The following is a 23,637-nucleotide window of genomic DNA, read 5'->3' as shown; positions in this document are numbered from 1 at the left end:
ACAGGGGCAGCCCTCAATCTAGTCAGTTGAGATCAGGCCTGAGGGAATACGCTAGTAGAGGCTGGGAAGCCGCCAAACACAGCCCCCAAACCCCCACCAATGCGTAAGACACTGAGTATCCCCCCCACGCTCCCCGTCCGTGAGGCTGTTTCACCACCCGGGTCCCTTGGATTCAGGACTGAGCAAGGCTTCCTCCCAGGGGTTGGTGAAGAACAGAGGTGAACAAAGCCCTGACTCTTGGCGCTGACAAGGTGTGTGGATGTAGGCAAATCACATGAGCTGTGTGCCTCAGTCTCCTCAGCAACAGAGTGGGGGCACCAGTGTGGACCGAACTGCCCATACCCTTGACAGGTTCACTGAGATGATGATGAATGCGAAGCCTTGGACGGGGGCCTGTCCCCAGCAGGCACCCTCAGAGTCCCGGTGCCACCACAACCTACATTTCTTCCTACTTAGCCTGTCCCCAGCCCCTCCTGAGTGGGGGCCCCTCCCCACTACCCAGAGAGCCGCCTGGGCCAGCAGCATCACCCCAGTCCCCGAGCATGTGAGTAGACTTGCATGCTCCCCAGCACCCCCCTCCCCGCTCATCTCCTTGGCTGGTCTCTCCCTCGGGTTTCTCTGTCAAGCCCAGATGGAATGCATGGGGCAAATACCACCCCGCCCCCCACCCCATCACATCTATTCATTGCTTGGCTTCTGGCACCTCCTGTCTGGCAGAGTGGGTGCTCGTCCACCTGAACTTGTGGTACGTAGCTGAAAGTTGCAGCAAGGATGGGGTGGAGTGTGTGTGTGTGTGTGTGTGTGTGTGTGTGTGTGTGTCTTTCAAACTGTTTTGGGGATCACCCCCATGAAAGCAGTGAACAGGGGTCTAGGAACCATCTGTTGAACAGGGCAGTCCAGGGGCAAAGGTCGATCGGCAGAAGCCGTTGGGGCTGGGGAGGCCCGAGGTGGTGGGCACAGGACACAGTGTGTGGGAGGGTGGTCTCCCCTCCATGTGCAGGACGGGGGGAGGTGGATGCCCGGGGACAGGCAGCGCCGAGGTGCCGGGAGGAGCCGGAGAGGAAGGCCGGGGGTCAGGGAGAGGTGCCCCGTGCTCACCGGAGAAGGCGTTGTTGGTGTTGAGGAAGTAGATCTCCTCCCGGCCGTCCCCGTCGATGTCGCAGGCTGTGACCCCGATGGCGTAGCCCTGCCGGTCACGCAGCGCGTAGTAGGGGGAGCTGCGCTCATCCACTGCGATGTTCACCAGCCGTTTCTGGGTCCCGTCATACTTCAGAACCAGGTTGGGACCATTGTACCTGCGAGAGGGAGGGGTCATGGGGGGAGGGGGCTCAGAGCCTCCCACCTCGTCACTGCGAGGGGGCAACTCGGCCACAAGGCATTCCTGGGAACCGTGGCGGCCTCTCCTCAGGGTTCCCTGAGAGTCTGACAGGCGTCCCCAGTCAGTTGGGGACCCAGGCAGACCGACCATCAACTGGACTTCTCCTGGGACGCAGAGGGCCAGCCCCCCTGACCTGAGTCCTGACCATTTCAACAAAGAACTCACCTTCTTGTCTCCGAGCTCCTCTGTTCCAATCCAACCCCCGGCAACAAAGGCCCAAGACCCAGCAGGACGCCCCTGTTTAACAGAAGAGGCCCCTGATGACTTTCCTTGGGGACTCACAGTCTCAGAGCAGTTGAATGCCCTTCCCAAGGCAACACAGCAAGTGTCAGAACTGGAATCCCGGATCTCTGTGCTCTCGACGGAAGGCCTGAGGGAGCCCGGGGAGAGCAGAAGACAGTGGGTAGGGGGTGACCTCCAGACCCGAAAAGGCCCAGCATGAAAAGAGCATCGAGAGCGAGCATCTCGCGTGGGTCGCCAAGGCCCCCTCTGAAGCTCCTGGGGCACGTGCCGCTGCTTCTCTGGTGCTGAGTGAGGACCACTCTCCCGGCGTTTCTCCTGCAGCTGCCGGGCTGCTCGGAGCCTGCTCCCTCTTCCCTCAGGGCCGTCACACCCACTCTCCCTTTACTGTGGATGATTTTCCTGCACAGACCCACATGGCCGTGGCCATCTTCAATGCCACCTCCTCCCCCCCCCCCGCCCCACCTCTGTTCGACTGTCCTCCTCCATGGGTGCCCATCTCCCTCACTCTCAAAGCCTGCAATCTCTCCCACAGGACCCTTCCCTCACCGCTGCTCTAGTCCTGAGGCTTCCACCCTGCGGGACAATCTCCTCTCTTCCTCCTCACGCGGATTCCAGCTAGAACCTTAGCACACGAGGGCAGAACTCTTGGCTTGGCTCCCCAGGCCCGAATCAGCCTCTGGCACAGTAGGTGCTCAAAAAAATACCTGTTGGCTGATTTACTAAAAGACACCTCCGAGCTCTCTGTGGATCCCTAAGGTGTCGGCCTCAAGGTCGCCTCTGCATCTGGAGAAAGTGTGTGCGCCTAAGGTGACCCCAGGCAGCACAGCCAGCAACGTCTGGAGGTCTCCCACCCCTCCACTCCCCGCCCCCTAGGAATCAGGGCTGGCCAAGGCTCTTCTAAGGAACCGGGCCAAACCCCAGCCATTAGTCCCCCGTCTCTGCCTTTGTCTGAGCCAAGTGTGGACATCCTGAGTGAAGTTCCGCTGCCAGCCGGGGCTGGGCCCTGGCTGAGAACATGAGCGGAGGAGAGGACTGAAAGGACTCTGCAAGGCCTTTGAGAGAAATCGCTTCGGTTTTCCTGAAACACATCCAACTTGGCCCTCTCCTCTGTCACCAAGATGCACAGCCAGTGAAGTTTGGGAGAGGCTGAGCGACTGGCCGGGTGCCTCCTGGCACCTGCCGGGTGTGCGAGAGGAGATGAAGTGTATGGGGAGGGGGGCTGAGTCAGCACCCCGAGACAGAAGGTCAGGCCTGGGACACTGTGACATGCAGAGCAGGCCTGAAGGCCCCGTGCCTAGGGTGCAGCATGACCTATGGATACTTCCATCCCAGTCCCGCCAGCAGCTCATTCCAGCCCCGGGGACGGCAGGCGCCTCTGGGTGCTGACCATATGTCCTCACAGCCTCACATGAGCTTCTGTATCTCCCGTGGTCCCTGTGTGCGCAGACACCCAGAATCCCAACACTCTTGCCTGCTCAAAGCATTTGCAGGCACTGCCTCCCCTGAGCCTCCTCGAACCCAGAAGGTAGGTCGGAAGCCTATCCCTGGCAAAGGAAACTGAGGGACAGTGTTGCCAAGGGAGACGATGGTGGCAGATCTGGACCACAGTCCTCTGTCTCCAAGGCCCAGAGCCTGGGTCCTCCCCAAGCGGTGATGCCCACATACCTGGTACACTTCACTTTCTCCTGCTGGAGAAAAGTGGGCCCAGGACAGGTGCCCCAGAGCTCCACGCAAACAGTGGAGAAGTAGCTGCATGGCTCAAAGCACTTTCCCAGATCCTAAAGCACTTTCCCAGGCTGGCTTCATTTGCTTCCTGCAGATCTTGCCTCTGCAAAGATGAGTCTGAAGGCCTTCGGCCCATGCCCCCTCTCTAGGTTACGACTTTGTTTTCCTTCTGCAAAATGAAAGCATCAGATTGAACCAGAGGGTTGTGAACTGTGTGGACAGCTGTGGCCGTGGGTGGACCTTGGGGGAATCTTTTCAATCTTCCTGCTAAAGTGTTTCCATGTGGGTGTCCTATGGAATGCCTCAGATTTCACCAGGTGTTGAAATAAGGGTGGCCAAAGAGATAGAACAGTGGGTAAGACACTTGCCTCGCACACAACTGACATGGGTTCAATCCCCAGCATCCCGTATGGTCCCCTGAGCACTGCCAGAAGTGATCCCTGGGCACAGCTGGGTATGGGCCACCCCCCTGCTCCGTGCCCCCACAAGTTGTTGAAATAAGGATTCCAGTGCCGGAAAGGACTGGGAGCAGAAGCTCTGGGATAGCCCATCCCGGACTGGGTCTCTCGGTCCACGAGCTTGACTTGAATCTTGGGAGGTGGCAGAGTGGGCACCTTCTGGTCTGTGCAGGTGGAGCACAGCCTGCAGCACCAAAGCCCCCTGCACCCCCACCCCCACCCCACGGGTCTCTGTGGCTCCTTCCTCCCCTCCTCAGCCTCCGTTAGGAGTGAGGGGCGGTAGCTGGGGGGAGGAGGTCACATGGCTGTGGGGCGTCTCTCTGGTGGAAAAACTCCAGTTCTGTGGCAGCCCCTCAGGGAACTGTAGGGTGGGGTGCTGGGTTGGCCCCCATGGCTCTGTAGAATTCCCCACCTGCACGGCAATCTGGGCCTGGTCCCGACACCTGAGCCCCTGTCCCCTCCCCAGCAGGCCCACGGCCCAAGCACGGTCTAAGGTGGGGCTCTTGCCAGGCGTGAAACATGTACCAGAAGCGGTTGCTCCATCCTGCCACCCAAGCTGCCCTGGGAGCTCTACAGGGCAACTCACTGGTCCCCCATGCCTGCCCCTGCCCTCCATCTCCATGGAGCAGAGCAAAGCGGCCGTTGGAGTACTCGCCTCCCCTGAACAGGCCCAGCCGTTGGCCAAACAGTGGGGACAATAGCCCCAGGATCCTATAGCACTTTCCCAGATCCTAAAGCACTTCCCCAGCCTGGTTCCCTTTGCTTCCTGCAGATCTTGTCTCCACAGAGACGAGCATCATTCTCGGTTCAGCCAAGGCAGACATGCTTCCTGGTCGCCCAGCACAGGTGTGCAGGAAAGGAACGCCACTGGTCCACAGAATCCCCGGTCCTCATAGGAGTGAGCGAGGTGAAAAAAAGAAGAGAAAAGCTCCAATATGCCCAAGGCATGCAGAGACTAGTCCCAGAGAAGGCTGTGGGGGCAGGCCTGCTGGGAGGACAGGAGAGTGAAGCGAGCATCCCCACGGGAGGGAGGTGGGCCGCAGCTGGGCAAAGTCACAGACGCCTCTAATGAGTTCGAATCCCCAAGCCACCCGGTACCTCCAGGAGATCCTGCTGCATCTGGGTCCCTAGCGAGGGAGAAAGACCAGGGGGTATCCTTAGAGCAGTGACCAGCAGCCAGGCACCCTGCCGTCTCCTTTCCTCGTGTCCACCCACAATCTCTCCTGGCAGACTGGGGCCAGGATTCGGGCTGTGTGGAATCTCACCGTCTGCTCTCCGACATCTGCTGCAGAGTGCTGGGCGCACTGAGAAATTCAAGAGGCTTTGGAGCTGGGCTTGACAGGGTTAGGAAGTGGGCTGGGGGCCCGCGCTCTCGATAAGCAGCTGGGACTTGTTCACAGCCAGCGGGCAGAAGGCACTGGCTCGGGGGCAAACGGCTTGAGAGACACCGGCGTGGTGCACTCACGGCTCACCGCCAGCCACTGCCCTGGGACAGGTCAGCAGGGCAAGGCGACACCTGGGGTGAGTCCTGGGCAGCTTCCTGCGGCTCTGTCCTCGAACCAGTCGCTCCCTGCTCCCGTCTCCCGCGGCCCCAGCTCTGTACCTCACAGGATAGCTGTGAGCAGAAGTGAGACGGCGTGTGTGACAACACTAGTAAACTGTGAAGACTTCCCCACTTCTAAGTTCTCTTCGTTATGAAAAACAAACAAAATCCGAGGCTCCCCCTCTCACTCTCCACTGGTCGCTGTTTCCAGGCACACGTGGGTCTTTCTGCTCTGAGAACAGGCCCCGCTCACTCTCTTGTCATCTGCAGGGAGGGCTTGGCGTGCCCAGGACCAAACGCCTCCAAGCGTGGTCTCGCTCGCTGCCCGTGCACTCTCTGGACGTGGCCACCTCACCTCCCGCTGCTCACTCCAGCAAGGGCTTGTACCCTCCTGGGAGGGGGCTTCAGGTGACTGCACCCACAATACCACATCCTCCGCTGAACTTGGCACTGTGGCCCCAATCTTTTTTTAAAAATTTTTTTTATTAGAGAATCACTGTGATGTACAGTTACAAACTTATGAACTTTTGTGTTTGCATTTCACTAATACAGTGATCGCTTACCCATCCCTCCGCCAGTGCCCATTCACCTCCACCAATGATCCCAGTATCCCTCTTGCCACCCCCACCCCATTCCCCACCACCCCACCCTGCCTCTGCCGCAGGACATTCCTTTTTGTTCTCTCTTCTTTGGGGTGTTGTAGTTTGCAATAGAGGTATTGAGTGGCCTTCATGTTCGGTCTATAGTCTACTTTCAGTTCGAATCTTCCAACCTGAATGGGTCCTCCCAACACCCTCTACTTGGTGTTCCCTTCTCTATCTCAGCTGCCTTTCCCCCCAGCATGTAAGACCAGTTTCCAAGCTGTGGGGCAGACCTCCTGGTCCTTATCTCTACTACTCTTGGGTGTTAGTCTCCCATTCTGTTACTTTATATTCCACAGATGAGTGTAATCTTTCTATGTCTGTCCCTCTCTTTCTGACTCATTTCACTTAACATGATACTTTCCATGTTGATCCACTTTTAGGCAAATTTCATGACTTCATCTTTTCTAACAGCTGAATAGTATTCCATTGTGTAGATGTACCAAAGTTTCTTGAACCAGTCATCTGCTTTTGGGCACTCTGTTTTTTTTTCCCAGATTTTGGCTATTGTAAACAGTGCTGCAATGAACATACAAATTGTGGCCCCAATCTTGACCACCACCATGCCACTTCCATCTAAAAACCCCTTCTTTGTCTCTGTCTCTGTCTCTCTGTCTCTGTCTCTCTCTTTCTCTCTTTGGGTTCTAGGATGCCACCTCATTTTTCTTCCCTATGACACCACTTTACCTCCCCTTTTCTCTGGTCCATTGCATCTTAGAGTTTCCAAGTCTGGTCCTACCCCTCCCCCCCCCCCCGCCTTCTCCTCTCTACCCAATCACTGGGGGATAACATCTATTCCCATGACTGACAACTCTCAAATGTATATATTCAACCTGAACCCCCTGTCCAAGTCAGACTCATATATCCAGCCCCCTCCTGTCAACTCCCCTGGCATGGCCCATGGTCATGTTCGGTGGACAGCACCCATAATGGAAGGACCAATCACTGGCCCACCCCTCCTGGTGCCCCCAGACTCCAGCGGGTACCATTGTATTAAAGTATTAAATTGGCATCTGCTGGGCTCTCCCTCCTTTTTCTTCACATCCAGTCATCGGTGAGCCTTGTCATGTCCACCTCTTAGGATATTTCAGATCCTTTCTCTCCTTTCCTCCCCCACCTCCACCATCTCCAGAGACTCCTCTCTCTGCCCCCTGCCCAGTGCACCCCCTGACCGTACCCAGGGCGACCTTCTCTGATCAGATCGTCTTCTTCTGTCTCCAGCCCTGCGGGGCTTCCACTAGGTGGGAACGAGACCCAGCCCGGGAGTCCTACATCATGGGGGCTGCCTCACTGACCTCCTCTGGCCATGGGGTCTCCCCTCAGCTCCTGACTTGTCCAGCAGTTCTGGTCCCTACCCACGTCCCTTTCAGGTCTGGTCCTTCAGTCTCAAACAGTCTCTCTCTGTTGGTCATCCTTTCTCCTTTCTGGCTCAGCAAAACAAGCTTCTCCTGGAGCCTTTGCTCTCTCCTCATAGTCCTGCATTGCCGACCCACCTCTGTTTGTGGACCTTCTTGCTACCCGTTCCTCTCCGTCAACCATGAGCTTCAGGAGGGCAGGGGCGGAGTCTATTCTATTTTCCACGGACTCCCTAGTGAGTGCTTGACAAACACTGGCAGAGGGAGTGAAAGTGGAAGCCAGGAGTTCCTCACAGGGTGGCTGAGCACAAGGGGTGGGGGTGGGGGGAGCCGCCACTTTCTTGCGTGCTCCTTGGATTAACTCCTCTAAGAGAACAATGAACAACACGAGAGCAAAGAGGAGGCCAAGGATCAGAGTCCAGAGTTAAGAGCTAACCAAGGGTTAGAGACACAGAGGGTTCCCTTTCCTTCTGCAGAGAAATGTTGACTCATGAGAAACAAGATCACTTGGCGGTTGCATAAATAGAGAAGACGGTTAAATGATCAAGTACCTACTAGATACTGTGCTAAGTAATTTACACATATCTTATTGTACATAAGTAGTAAAACATGTGTTTAATTTGAAAGATATATAAAACATGCCATCTATTTGGGAAAGTGAGAATCATATTTTTTTAAAAGGGGGAAAAATAAAGCCATTCAGCATTATATTGAGAGGACAGATGGGGGGCAGGGAGGTGAGAGACCTCTGAACATACAAAGAACATCAGAGATAACCAAGATTATACACAGATGGAAATATGCCCTGTGTATAAAGAGAAACACCACACACACACGCACATATACAAACAGATTAGTTGATAGATAAGGAGGGATTCACAGCAAAGGCAGACATGGAGAGACAAGCAGAGCTCTGAAAGGTCAGGGAGTCATGAGAATATCAACAAGACTTCTAGATACTATCACAGAGAAACGACCCATCTATGTGGTCACTGGGGGCATTTTTCTAAATATCTTTAAAGGCTAGTGGCATGTTTACAATGATGGATAGAAGAGGATATTTTATTCTTAGTCATTTTGATACCCTTATTTTATACACAAAGAAAGTGCATTTCAGAGAAAAGTGACTTGTGACAATCAACAGCTCATCATTAGATCAAATAAACCGGAAGACTAACTCATCCTTTAGTTTAAAGCAGGGATCAGTAAAAGAGGGCCTCTGCACCAAATCTGGCCTGACGCCTGCTTTTGTAAATACGGTTTTATTCGAACACCAAGTGGCTCATTCATTTACATATTATCTATGCTGCCTTTGCTATACTTCACAGTTGAGCAGTTGTGACAGAGACTATGGCTCAAAGTTGAAAACACCAAGTAAGTGGCTTTTTACAGAAAAAGACTTTCCAACCCTGGTTTAAAGAGTTATCAGACTTATAGCACAGATTTATTACAAGTTCAGAGTGTTCATTATCATAACAGAACACAAAATTGGAGCAGGCTTTGGTAAAAACTAACTTGGGCCAGAACATGGTATATATACTTTTTATGAAACAAGTATTTTAGGGCAAGTATAGACTGAGTGTTATGTTTTAGGATGGATATTGTGAGGTGCCACGTGGAGGGAAAGAGACTGGAAAGAGATGCCAGGGATGAGGAAAGGAACCAATGCCCTCTGGGGAGTGAAGACAGAAGATGGTGCTGCATAGCTCCCTTCGCCATTTTTCCTCTCTGTACGTATGCATTACCAACCCATCGAGATATGCAATCTGTTTCACCTCCTCTGGAATCTGGGGTGGGCTTGATGGGCAGAATGTGGTGCACATGGTGTCAGGCCAGTTCTAGACCTAGATTAACCCTACCAGTTTCGACCTCAGCATTGGGGAGAGCTGTTAAGTCATCCATGCCTTACGATCACTATGTTTGGAGTCAGCAAAACCCAACTTGTGGAGAGCACATGTGGAAAAGCACCAAGGTACTGTGTTTGTGAAGAAATACCTTCCAGCCTCGCCCAGCCCAGCTGACGTCTCATGGTGCAGAAGAATCACCTGGCTGAGCCCTGCCATAATTCCTGATCTACAGAGTTGCAAGGAATAATCATTTTTTTAAGCCACTAAATTTTGGAAAGAGAAAGTAGAAAATTAGAACGTATACTTCCAGGTCTGTGGAGAAGAGAAATTTATCCCCCCCCCAAAAAAAAATCTTCATAAATCAGGGAATTCTCTGGGATACTCATTTGAATCTATCGCAAAAGCAGATCCTCCCAAGAGATGTCTGGGTCTCTGGGGTTGGCACTTGGATCTCAAAAAATCTGAGCATTTATGCAGAGTCTGAGGGTGGAAGAATAATAAGAAATACGAAGATAAAAAGCCCTCCCCCACTTAAAAAAATTTCCTTCCCATTCTTCTTTTTCTCTGTAGCCATGTCTGATTCTACTTTGAATGCCTAACCTCAAACATAGATAATTTTTTGTGTAGTATTCTTTCTCCTTTTACATATTTAATTCTTTGGAAGTCACTGAAATTAAAGTAGGACCAGGTATTAGTTTAAAGGAATGGAGAAGACTGGTGGTAAGAGGGTTCTGAGTGTAATGAAAAATATCTGAGGCTGGAAATTTTATAAGGGATAAAATTGAAAAATATTAGAAAGGACGTCTTAGAAACAAACAAAATAAAAAGGAACTTGGGAATTTGTTCCTGATTTAGTACCTAACTAGGGTGGAGGAGATCTCTATAGAGATTGAACAGAAGAAGGCAACTTTAAGATGAAGGATAAAAAACCCTTTTGTTTTAGGGGGTGGATGATTTTTCAAGAAAGGGATGTTTGGCACCAAAAGGTCAGAATAATCTGCAGTGATGAGTGCCCGTGTTCTGTAAAAACTCCACGCAGACTGATTGATTTATGCCTTGTTCTAAAAAAGAACTGTGCTCAGCATGTGCTCTGTGCCCTTGGAATTTCTTATGTTTTGATGAGCACGGAAGCACCCAGAAGGCAGAGACTCCTGTTTGCTGCTCAAACTCCCACCATCCCTAGGACAATGCCAGGGAAAATGCAGACGCCATCACGTTTGTGGGTGTTGATGAGGAGGATGGAATGGAAGACTCTGACTCTGTTCTTCAATGTCTCTATCTCAAGAAAAGGGGAACGCAGGGAGGGAAGAGTTCCTAAGGGATCAAAGGTGGGATTCAGGTGACCTACGCAGGCTGTGTTCATCAGAATTCTTGAGCTGTTAGTGACACACGTTCCATTTGAACGAGTTGAAGAACTCATTTCTCCGATGGCCAAATGACTAGGACAGCCTGGGCAGAGTTCAGCCTTGGGGGCTACTGGAGTTAACTGGGTCTAGAGATGATCTGGATTCTGTTTCTCCTTTTCTCTTCCTCTTTCTCCTGAACACCAATCTCCATTGCTCACACCCAGGGGTGATGCTATCTTCACAAAGCATGGCTGGGGGCAGCGCTCAAACTCATTCCTCAGTTTCAGCACAGAAAGGAGATGTTCCTCCTTCAGTTCCAAGGTAAAAAATCCAAGGGAGGTGCCTAGGACGGTCCAGGTTGGCTCACAGGATCCTCAGAGCCAGGAGCTGCGTGTCAATGCTGAGCAGACATCCCCAGTGGCAACGCTGGTGAGAGGCGTGTCTCAGGAGCAGACATTTGAGGCAAGGACGAGCCAGGAAGGATGAGGGATGTGTCTCTGGATAGACAGCTATTCATCTGGCTTTGTGCATTCTAGAGACAAACGCGCCAGGGCTCCTGATGGACGGCACCACTTCCCTGGCACTGGCCACTTCCTGTGTCCTCCAGACACATCCCAAGGTCCCCCTACTCCCACCCAGAAGCCTCAGAAGGAAGCAAACACCCAAATGGCATGACTGTGACGCACCAGGTGCCGGAGATGGCTCTGGATCTTGGCTTCCCACCTGCTCCTTGGATCTCTGCCCCAGGCAGCAGGACAGGCTGTAGGGAGGTAGCAGGGCCCCAGATATGGCAGAGATGACCCTAGTGTGGGCTGTGGGAGATGGGGCACAATAGATAAGTTCTAAAGCCAACTGTCTGAGAGCCCAACTTGCAGTTTTTCTTCCCTTTGCTCTATCGCTCCCTCAAAGTATCTAGAAAAAAAAATCCCATGGCCATAACGACTTGACCACTTCTGGTTTGAGAGGTGATCACTTTCAGGGCAGAATGGTGGCAGGAAAACCAATCCTTCGCTTTATCTTCTTCCAACACTCAGTCCTTGTCCAGAGTGATCATTTCCAACTATCACAGTCATGGTGGTCCCTTCTCTGTCCTAACTGTACTCTCACCCCAACCTTTGTGGCAAGTTTCCAACCATGGGCCAGTCATCCTCCACCGTGTCCATTCCACTATTCCCAGATTTGGCACATTGCTGGGAATTAGGAAGGGCATGCAGCACATGCTCATGCTTCGCAAGTCAGCCTCTGGCTTAAATGTGAAGTGAAGAGTGACTCCAATGCCACACTTTCAGAGGAGGGTGAGGCCATTGGTGATGGGTAAGATTTTTATAAATAAAGTACCTTTGAGACAAAAGACACATGATAAAATGCTGTACATCACTAATCATCAGGAAGATGCTAATCAAAACAACAAATGAGATATCATCTCATGCCACTGAGACTGGCACATATCAATAAGATCAAGAACAACCAGTGCTGATGTGGATGTGAGAAGAAAGGGACTCTTAGTCGTTGCTGATGGGATGCCAACTGGTCCAGCTTATTTGGGAAACAATATGGACCTTCCTAAAACAATCTAAAAATTGAGCTTCCATATGACCCAGCAATACTTTTCCTGCTAATATACCCTAGGGACCAAAAAACACTGCAGAAAAGTCATTTACACTTCTATGTTCACTGCAGCACTATTCACAATAGCCAGAATCTGCATAAACAACCCAAGTGCCCAAGGACAGATGAGTGGATAAAAAACTATGGTATATCTACACAATGGAATACTATGCAGGCATTAGGAAAAATGAAGTCATGAAATTTGTTTCTATATGGATGGACATGGAGAGTATCATGTTGAGTGAGATGAGAGAAAGAAGCAGACATAGAATGATTGCATTCATTTGTGGGATATAAAAAGACAGTACGAGACTAATGCCCCAAGACAGTAAAAATGAGGACTAGGAGGACTGGTCCATGGTTGGAAACTTGCCACAAAGGTGGGGGTGGGAGTACAATTAGGACAGATAAGGGACCACTACGACAGTGAGAGTTGGAAATGATCACTCTGGATAAGGACTGAATGCTGGAAGGAGATAAAGCGATATACATTATAATCTTCCAGTAACTGTATTGCAAGCTATAATGCATAAAACGTGAGAGAGAAAAAGAGAGGGTCAGGGGAGAGAGAGAGAGGAAAAGTATCTGCCATAGAGTCAGGCTAGAGGTGGGGAGGGAGGAAAACGGGGGATATTGGGGGTGGGAAATGTACACTGGTGAAGGGACAGGTGTTGGAACATTGCATGACTGAAACCCAATCATGAACAACTTTGTAACTAGTGTATCTCGTGATAATTCAATAAAAAGGGAGAAAAGTTGTGTTGTTGGAGAACCCTCACCAGGCTGAATATTTGGCATACAGGAGGTCCAGGATGGACCCCCAATACTGTCTCCCGAGCACTAATGGGAATAACCCCTGAAAAACTGAGCTGGGAGAAGCTCCAAGGCACCACCAGGCATGACCCAGAAACCATAAACTTGAAAAGTACTATAAGCTTGGTCTTGAACTTGAAGGGCACGTGGGGTTTTAATGGGGATATGGGGAGTCAGGCATTGAGGAAAAGGGTGAGCCATGACATAGACAAGGGAAGAGAAAAGCAGAGACATGGGGGTGGGCTAGCTGGGTGACAAGAAGATACCTGGTGGACAGTCGTGGGAAAGAGGGGAGGCAAACTGGCAAAGCTCACGGCAGCTAGGATGGTAGAAGCCACAGCATGCAAACCAAGTCCTGAGATTTTTATCTGATGGGAGATGGGGAGCTGGTTTTCTGGAGGGTTCCGAGCAGGGTGGACCCCTTTCTCAGTGTCCACTCTGGAGAGTGCTCCCAGTGCCTGTGTTCATGAGGGATGGCTCTGGGGAGAGAACTGTACCGAGGCAGAGAAATGGAAAGTGGCCTCTATGAGAGTCCCTGAATTCTTCCAAAAAAAGACACCAAAAAACAAAAACCAAAACACCTCCTTTGGACAAACTGGGGCAGATTTCTATTCCTTGCAAGTAAATGACTCCCAAGACAGTGCGCAGTCAAGGATGCACAGAAATCAGAAGAGCCAGGGTCAAAAGAAGCCTGGCCAGCAGGGCTGCATGCTTCCAAGAGGCCGCAATGGCCCAGATTGGAACCCACAAATGGAGTTGCAATTAGGAAGTCACTGATGGTTTCTAAGGGAGCTACAGCCCCATGAGAGAGCCTCTAGCTCCAGGGCATATGAGAGTGCAGGGGTACTGATGCTGGTGAGGGCAAGTGGAGCGTGGGGTAGTCTAGGATACTAGCTAGAGATATGGGGTTAGGTGACAGTCCAACCGTCTGGAGCCTGGGCACGTCTATAGGCAAGAAGGAAAGACTCAGAGGGCAGAGGGTCAGGTAGGCATCGCAGCAAGATGTGACAAGGTGGAGACGCAGGGTCTAAAGCACCAGTGGACAGGGTTGCTCTGGAATGAGTCTGGGAGACGGGTCGGGATGGAGCAGATAGAAGGGCAGTGCCCAGGAACCTTGCTTTGCTTAGGGAAGGGACCCGCCAGGCTCTTGGCTGACAGGAGGATGCCAGCGTCACCGTTGAGGAAGGAAATCATTGTAATGACAGCTGAAGTGCTAGTCCATGGCCATATTCCTGGTGATGGGGACACACAGCGTGAGCCACGCAGAGGGTACGGGTGGGCAGGGTCTTTGATGGGAGCAGAGTAGACAGAGTCTGTCTGTAAAGTGGAGCAAGGGGGAATTTAGGGAGCCAGCCTGGCCTCAGGAGCTGAGCTCCGGGCCCGGCAGGGCAAAGAGCACCCAGTGTGTTACAGAAGGATAATGCCCACCCTTGGCCCTGGGGAAGCGGGGAGCCACGTAAAGATAATAAGAACATGGCTCTTGTGGGGAGGGTGGGTTCTGTGAGGCCAACACCAGGCAGAACCCCAAGTTAGAAGGGAAAGGACAAGAGGCAGTGCTGCCTGAAGGTCAGTGCACAGATGACCTCCCTGCAGGCAGGCCCCTCCTTGAGCACTCCCCAGCTCTGTGGGTGTCCATGCATGAGACCCCAGGCCTGCCAAAGCATCTGTTTTCTCATGTGTCTTTTGAGGACACTGACATCTACTTGTACCAAGGATTAATATCAATAAAGTAGTATCCGTTGGGCTGGGTGCTGGGCAATGCTGATGTGGGTTAGTACGTTCTTTTCCACTAACAGATGCTCGATGCCTGAGCTCAAGTGCAAACTTGATAAATGAAAGAATGAGTACCTGCACAGCCTTGAGCACAGGACACTGAGTACTCCATGGAGTTCTGGGCAGTGTTTCTAGACCCAAGCACCATGCTTGATAATGAATGGGATCTGTTGATAGTGACTGGGCTTCAGTTTCTTCATCTACCCAGTGGGGCTAATGCTATGTGCTTGACCTCTAGGGTCAATCAGATAACAGATGTAAACTGTTTCCAGGGGTGTCCCACAACCATGTGCATGCATGCACACACGCATACACCTGTGCATGTACACACACACACACACACACACGTAATAGATGGCTGTTGTCTGCAGCTGCTGGGGTGCCCAGGGGAGCCCTAGCTTCTTCCGTTCTTTTTGACAGAAGCTGAATGATGGCCCTGCTGAGCAGCAGAACTGCCCTGTGAAAGGCAGACAGGGGATGGGAATGGTCAGCAAGCGGCCGGGTTTTCCCCAGCAGGGAGGAACTGAAGGCTGAGCAGGAGGCAGGATGGGAGCAATGCAGAAGGCAGCTTGAAGCTGGCCTGCTCCAAGACCTGGGCTGGAGAGGCAGGCAGACACAGGTTCCAGGTCTGGTAAGGGACACGCCTGACAGGTCTTGGTAGGCTAGCGCAGGGCTGGGGCACATAAAACAGGGTCGGCTGGAGTCCTATTGGCCAAAGTTCATGGGGATGGACATGGCTGACCTCTGAGCACTGAGGACCCATACTTGTGGATGAGGGTGGATCGGGGGCTACTTCTCTCCTTCATCCACAGTCTTGGCTCCTCAGGGAGGGCAGTCACAGGAACATAAGGACCAGTGGGGTCCTGTTGGTCACAGAGCAGAGGAAAGAGAGGAGAGCAAGCGAGCATCCCCTTCAGCTTGGGGAAGACCTGTCCTTCGAGCTAGGGCTCTGTCCCACTTGTCTTGGCCCGGGTTCCAGCAGGTGCCAGCCCTTCCTTAAGACCTTGAGCTCTCCCCAAGATGTCTGTGTGCTTGGATTTTCTATTTGAGGCGCATATACATAGCGATCAGCACCCCCGTCTGTAGGGATTTATGCTCCATTGGCCCCTGTATCCTGTGACCCGCCTGACTCTCTGACAACGCTCCCTCTGGACCTCATGACTATGCCATTCTGTGTGCTGGACGCTGGCCTCTCTGCACCCTGGCTCTCCTATCCCCAAGGGGAAAATCACATTCTTCCTAGTTTTGCCTCTCGTGCTGCAGCTGAGGGGGCCACGCCTGACTGTCTGGAGGAATAATGGTTGGAGGAGGCAGCACAGGCCTGCTAGTTGCTATGGAGTGTTAACTGATGAATTAAACGCTTCATTCTGATTTGAAGGGAAGAGTCCTAGAAGAGAATCTCGATTTTTAAAAAAAATATAAAGCTGCCAACTCTGAAAGGCATTCTTTCAGAGGGGTCTTTGTTGCCAAGCAGGCTTGAATTCCCTTAGCCATGCATTAACACTAATCAGAAGCTGGCTCGGGGAGCAAATGTGCATTAAAGTTTAGGGATAGAAGATGCTGCGTGTTAAGTATTCATGAGACAGTGCCAATGCGTACACAGATATTTGTGCTTTAAAGTGCTGGCAGTATAAAAATCACCTAGCTAACTGGCAGTTACAATAAATAGTTATTTTAATTAAACATGGAAAGTGCACGGCTGTAATCTGAGACAACAGGTATCACGGACATTGAGGCTTGTCTCATTTAGCCAGGCTTCCTACAAGAGAAAGCTGGGACAGGCAGCTGGCACTTGCGGACAGAGGAAGAAGACGAGCAGGTAGATCTCTGCTGCTTCAAGTCAGGATAGGTCCTAGGATACTGACCACATTGAGTAGTAAGGTAAAGACACAAAATATCTGGGTGGGACTTGTCTAGGCCATTCAGGTGCACGTTCTGATTTGGGAAGGGCTGGCCTGAGTCTCTGTCTCTCCAAGAGTAGCCCCTGGATCACTTCTTTGAGAATCCCAGGGAAGCAAGTGAAAATAGCCCATTCCTGAGCCTCTCCCACAGGGGGGCTGCATCAGAAGGTCTGGGCGCAGAGTCCTACATCCCTGCTCCATACTCCATACAAACTTGCGAGTCCAGTCCTGAGTATGAAACGAAAGGTCTGCACAGATGTCATCTCTGCCATTTAGAGGCTTACAACAGCAGCGTGAGAGCAGGACTCGTGGAATGTGACAGAGAACAAGCTCTGGGATCAACAGCCGGGAGGATTAGATTATTGACCAATTCAAGGAGCCTTCGTGCCGTCCTTCCACACTTTCGGATAGATATCGTCCCTGCGGCTGCAAAGTAAGTCATTCTGTGCTCCTCCACCTCTGCTCTCCTGCTGAATGAAGCATATGCCCACTCCGAGGCCTGGTCATGCTTTGGGGTTACTGGGCAGACCCCAACCGGGGGTTGCTCAATCACTCTGGCCTCCTGCTCTGAGAAAAGCAGTAATTTGTTTTCCTCTGAGAGGAAAGCAGTCATTCATTGCATTTGCCTTTTTTTTCTAGAAACTTTCCCCCTCCTTGTACCACCCTGTCCCCAGACCCCACCAGTCAGTAGACTGGACCCTCTGGAGTCTGTCCAGTTGCTCCCAATGCACTGGGTAGGGATCAACCCTGGGCTGAGAGAGACAGAGACACAGAGAGAGAGTGAGAGCGAGCATAACACTCTTTGTACAAGATGCAAGCACGCCAGTCTCTTTAGAAATTCACTGTATGACGAGTAGAGACGGGACAGCATGTGACCAGAGCCCATCTGGAGGTCCTGTTGACTCAGATCTCCAAGATACGGCAAGTTGTCTGGTCAGGTGGCTCCCACGGCTCCAGTCGGGGGTCATTATTTACCGTTAAATGAGGATCTAAGGCTGCATGCAGCTGGGACCTGACAGGGCTGGACCTCACAGCTGTTTCTTCCAATACCAAACTCTAGCTTCTTTTCCTGTCTGTCCATCACAATGTCTCACTTATTTTTATTTTATTTTTTAAATTCATGAACTAACATATTATTTTAGTGATGCCGGGGAGGGATTCCTTTTGGCAAAGTTCTCTCCAAATAATACCGGTGTTGTGGCTCTCTCCCCTTCTCTCACTACCGATATAAAAAAGTTACTGCTTCTTTACTTGGCGGCTCTTGCAACTTCTCAGAGGTGGAGAAGAGAAATCCAGGCCAGATGGCTCTCGGGCAGAAGTCTCCATGGCCCGGCTGCAGGGCAGTGCCCTGGGAAAGGCGTCTTACAGCTGACCAGGCTGCCTCTGGGACCCCACCAGTCCTGTGGGGCTGCACACACCTTGCGCTTGGTTCCGCTCCACTTTCAAGTTCAAGGTGGAGGGGGCAGCGAAGCTAGGGAGGAGGGGCTGTGGGAGAGTGGCAGCCACCAGCCTCGCTGCTCGTCTGGAGAGGCCCCTCCAGACCCCGGGCGGGCGGGCGCTGACGAGGCGTGCAGTGACAGTGCAAATAAGACTTCTGTCTGCACGATCATTGGACTCAACAGATAAATGCGGACCTGTCGCCAGAAATGACAACCTGGGTATTACACAGAGCAGCCGTGGTGTTGTGATCACGAGGTTTGGCAGGAAAGTGGCAATCTGAGCAGGAAGCTACAGGGGTCTAGAGCTTCTGCCCTTCGAAGGGTCTTGAAAGAGCCCCGACAAAGCCTGCTTGACTCTGTCCGGGAAGGAGGGGAGCACCTTAACGTATTATCCTGAAAATTCCTACATGTCCCTGTGTCTTGTCCCTGTGTCTTCATCTTGGTGGGAGGTGGTTCCATACGCAGTAAATGCACGTGGGATTGTGGCGGGAGGGGGTTGGTACAAACTGGGGCAGTGAACCCCTGGATTGATATCTGGGGCTGTCAACGCAGCTCCAAGTTGGGTATCTTACAAAAGTAATGCATTTTTTTTTCACTTTTCAGAGAACCGGAAGTCGGAGTCAAAGTATAGGAGGTAGAAGCAGAACCATCCTCTTTCTAGAACTAAAAAATGTAAAACTAATTTTTTTGTTTGTTTTTTGTATTTTTGTCACACCTGGTGGTGCTCGGGAACTATTCCCAGGTCATTCCTGGTGGTCCTTGGGGACATATGATGTCAGCGATTGAACTCCAGTTTCTTGCATGCAAAGCCTGTGTGCCAGGCCTCCTCCTTTCCCCTGTCCCCATTGCCTCTCTCTCTCTCTCTTTTCTTTTAATTGAATCACCATGTGAAAAGTTACAAAGCTTTCAGGCTTAAATCTCAGTCATATAACAATCAAACACCCATCCCTTCACCAGTGCACATGTTCCACCACCAAGAACCCCAGTATACCTCCCATCCCAACCCCACCCCCGCCTGCGTGGCTGATGATTTTCGCTTTACTTTCTCTTTACTTTGATTAATATCAATATTTCAACAGAAAACTCACGATTATTATTTGGAATTTCCCCCCAACAATCAGACCTGCCAAAAAGGCATCATTTGATAATCTATTTTACATTGCTGAGAATGAAGAGCATGTGAGGTCGCACGGGCACTATTGCGACCTCGTGGTTTTGGATTTCTGGTATCTTAGTAATTAAGTCCAGAGAGATTTCTGCCAGAAATCGCATCATTGCAAGCTCATGCCTCTGTTTAGTGGGCCTTATAATATGGTGGTTGCCACACCACTGCCGGGGAAAGCAAAGGCCAAGAGAGAAAAATCCTTCCCCTCCCGGGGCAGCATGGGGCCATAGTTTAGTTCACAGTCTAGAGGCGTTTCTGCAAGAAGATGCTGGGTGCCAAAAGTAGTTAGTGGGCCTCTGGAATCATTCAGGAATGGAGGGGCCGCTCGTGTACGGCTGCTTGGGATCACATCTGGGCAGAGAGCAGCCCTCTCTGCCTCTCTTAAGGAAAAGGCTTGTAAGTCCTATCCAGAGAGTTTCTTATAAACTCATCTCAAGACCTTCCACTTCATCACATCTTTGCCATATCAGGTAATGTTCACAGGGTCTAGCCACTAGGACCAGGGTTTGGGGGCCACCCTTAAGCCCACTGCAGCCCCCACTGATTAAGTACTAGGAGTTGGGAGTGTTCTCATTCATCTGTGCTCCAGATTCATCTGCTCAACTCATCTTCCTGAGGGCTTGGGCCAGTGTTTGTATTATTCATGCAAAGGAACAGCTTTGACTCAGACACCTGCAGTGTCACCAGAGTGTTCTGAGCTGTGTTCTGTGGGGCCCCAGGGACCTCGGGGACCTCCAGCCCCCTCCCTCCCCCCACTGAAGTTGCTCTGATCTGATTCTGATGAGAGGAGGCAGCAGAAGAAAATTCCCTTTTGGCTTCCAAGCCTTAGTCTGAGAAAAACCAAATTGGAAACTCTAGTTCTGGCCTCCCAACCTGCTGTGTGTGTGTGTGTGTGTGTGTATGTGTGTGTGTGTGTGTGTGTGTGTGTGTGTGTGTGTGAGCCCCCCACTACTGGAGCCAGACACAAGGGGGTGTACACCTCCCCTCTGATCCTGTCCTGGGGCCAGAAGCACCAGGCTTCCTTGTGCAGCGGACACAGTGGGAGTCTTGGCAGTATTGCCCTTAGAATGCGTAAGAGGAACACGGCCCCGGGAAACTACCCTTCTGGGTATCTCCAGTGGTGTGTGAATTTCTGTTCTGATGACTTATCCTGATTCTCCACCCAGGACCTCTTGGGTGCAGCTGCTGTCCTCTCCACAGAGCTGACAGATGAGTAGGTGGTGGTGTCACCCACGGCAGTGATGAGGGAGGTCACCCTTCCCAGGCCACATGGTACTGTCTGTCCTCCTCCCACTCTACACGCAGGGTCTAAGTCACGTGCAGGATGGCGGGTTCAAGGGACAGTCATTAGCCCCAAGAGGCCACAATGCCGAAACTTGCAAAGGCTGGACTCTGGCCAGTGTTGGGGGGCTGGGGGTGAGGACGACTTCATGAGGCGACATCTCCGAGGACTGGACTGGAAGGTTTTACTTTCTAGTATCTGTGGGTTCTAGATGGCCTTGTAGTGGGCAACGTAGGCCTCCCTAGCCATGTGCCACTCACCAGAAGGCGTTCCCTACGAAGCTAAAAGATGTTCACTTGCCTCAGATAAGGCCCGTGGCCACCGTACTTCCCTGCACAACCACCACACTGTTTTCAGGAATATCTGGCCCAATTTCAAAAAGCTTCACATAATGATCACAACCACCTTTCCCCGCCCCCTTTCCTTGCAAAAAAAAAAGACTGTCATAAAACCTGTGGCGATTATGCAGTGAAATACGGTACATTTGCTTCTAGATGAATGAAACACAGGAGTTCCAGAAGGCAGGTTGACTGACACCACCCTCTTCAATATATCCCCAAACAGCTGCTTAAGCACAGGTTCGGATTGAATCTGAGAATGTGTCATAATGAGAGCTTAGCATTTATTGACTGTTAGTGCCTGCCAGGCACTGGGCTGAGGGCTTTATCTGCATGTTCTCATGTTCCCCCAGATGAGCCTATTATCCTTTTTATAGAGGAGGCTCCGAGGTCAAGTGCCTCCCTGAAGGTCACTAAGCAGTGAGAGGCGGGTGCCGTACTACAAGGAGGTCTGAATTAGACTGGGGGGGGTCCCAGGGACAGGCAGAGGTGTGCCAGGGTCCTCACAGGGTTCTCATGGAGGGACTCACAGGCCTGAACTCATGCGCCACCATTCAGATTGGGATCCCATCCTGATCACTAAAAATAAATGCTATAGTCAGTCACAGTGGTAATTAAGCAGAGCAAAACAAACCAGTATCATCGACAAAACAAATGAACAAATGAAAGCTTGCTCCGGGCCAGATTCTCCTCTAAATCACGCAAATCTACAAGTACAGTCGCCCCAAAGGGGCAGGCAGAGACAGGGCACTGCCCTCCTGGCACGGTGCCATGCCAGCCCCGCAGGCTTAGCTTTCTGACGGAGGAGGTGGGGGCAGAGAGAACTTTCCGAACCGGGCACTCTTTCTTAATTTTTTTCACTACATCACTGTGAGATATAATTACAAGACCTTCATGATTGGGTTTCCGTCATACAACGTTCGAACACCCATCCGTTCACCAGTGTACAGTTCCTACAACCGATGTCCCCAGTTTCCCTCCCACCACCCCTGACCCCTGTCTGCCTCGATGGCAGGCACTTTTCTTCTTACTCTCGCTCTACTTTGGGGCATTATGGTTTACAATACAGACACCGCACTCATTTTATTTTCTGCCTTTTTTAAAATTGAACCACTGTGAGATACAGTTACAAAGCTTTCATGTTTGAGTTTCAGTCATACAATGATCAAACACCCATCCCTCCACCAGTTCACATTCTCCACCACCAATGTCCCCAGAACATCCCCTCCTTTCTGGCCCTCCCCCTGCCTCCATGGCAGACAATTTCCCCCATACTCTCTCTCTACTTTGGGGCATTATGGTTTGCCATACAGATACTGAGAGGTTATCACATTTGGTCCTTTATCTACTTTCAGCACACATCTCCCATACCGAATGATCCCTCCATCATTGTCTTAGTGATCCCTTCTCTATTCCAGCTGCTTTCTCCCCCAGCTCATGAGACAGGATTCCAACTATGGGGCAATATTCCTGGCCCTTGCGTCTACTGCACTTGTATGTCAGTCTCATATTATGTTATTTTATATTCCACAAGTGAGACTCATATTTAAGAAAAGAAGCACCACTCTGGGCAGAATGACGTTCCCCAAAATGGTGGAGGTGCAGGCATTGGGGGACTCTCCAGAGGAATGATGAGAGACCTCTTAGAATGGAGAGAGAGGGGGTTCAGAGTGGGTGGGCAGAAAAGACATGAGGGATGAGGACAGGGGGGCATTCGGGGTGTCACCCCGGAAGCCACGCTGGTGCCTCCCCATATCAACAGTCTCTGTCTGCAGGTGCAGCACGACAATGTCCTCAGAGCCGCAGCAAGCACACGAGCCCGGTGAGCTCACTTCATCTTCACAACACCTTTGTAAGGAAGGAATTACTACTCCTGTTTCACCAATAAGGCAATAAAAGTGAGGCAAAGTGAAGCAACCCGCCTTAGGCACACCACTGGAAACCCGGAATCTGGCCTACGGGAGTTTGGGTTCTTACAAACCTTAGACTTGCAAGCAGCCTTCTTCTGGGACACTCTCCTACACTCAATCTTCTGCAGGTGGACCTGGTTTGGATGCCACAGGGACTAGCTCCTTGCAGTCACTCTTCACAGCACCAGCATGTTGTGAAATGTCCACACCTAGGGTCTTAGGTTTCAAGTGTGCAAGAAGCAGCTGGGGGTGAGGCTCATGGACACTGCGTGCCTGGTATGCATGAGGCCCTGGATTCTATCCCTGGCATCACAAAGCAACAACCACCAGAACACCACCCTCACTCCCTACTCCCTGGTGACCCCCACATAAAGAACTAGACATTTAAAAAAATCATGTGTGAGAAGCCAAAGATGTGCTGGGGACAGGGGCCATGGCTTAGAAACAGGCTCTGGCCAGGGTATCTGTCAGCACACACCTGCGTCCTCTCACCAGCTCCTGTCAATCAGGAGATAGGGGTTTGAGTTGGGGCAGGTCCCAGGTGTCCCTCCTCCCTCCACTCTTCTCCCCACCTGCATATGGGAGGTCTCCCCTCTCTCTGTTTCCTCTGATCCCTGCAGGGATCCTGTTGCTACCCTGGCAGAAAAGCAGGGTTACTGGAAACAGGTGTCTTATAAAAGGAGTAATTCCAGACAAACCATTGGCACCTCCAGCCCAACAGCATCCAAGCTGAATAATGTAGTCAAGATGGAGCAGTGGAATATTCTGGGCCTTCCCTGCTGGATGGGATGGTGAGCACCGACATATGTGATGATGATGAGAAGAGAAGGCATAATGCTGTTTTATTTTTTGGGGGAAGGGGTCACACCGGC

At 51.5% G+C, this 23,637-nt stretch overlaps 1 protein-coding gene across 1 annotated transcript in view; it reads right to left on the bottom strand.

The window, feature by feature from the left end:
• Positions 1-23,637, bottom strand: part of CRTAC1 (cartilage acidic protein 1) — a 150,759-nt gene that overhangs the window by 53,659 nt on the left and 73,463 nt on the right. Inside the window, exon 3 of the mRNA XM_055119588.1 lies at positions 1,099-1,295. Within this exon, the coding sequence (XP_054975563.1) occupies positions 1,099-1,295 (197 nt within the window). The remainder of the gene's footprint in view (positions 1-1,098; positions 1,296-23,637) is intronic.

The sequence above is a fragment of the Sorex araneus genome, chromosome 11, assembly GCF_027595985.1.
Source record: "Sorex araneus isolate mSorAra2 chromosome 11, mSorAra2.pri, whole genome shotgun sequence".
Lineage (NCBI taxonomy): Eukaryota > Metazoa > Chordata > Mammalia > Eulipotyphla > Soricidae > Sorex > Sorex araneus.
Note: the sequence above shows the minus strand (reverse complement) of the source record. Positions and strands in the feature narration are given on the sequence as shown.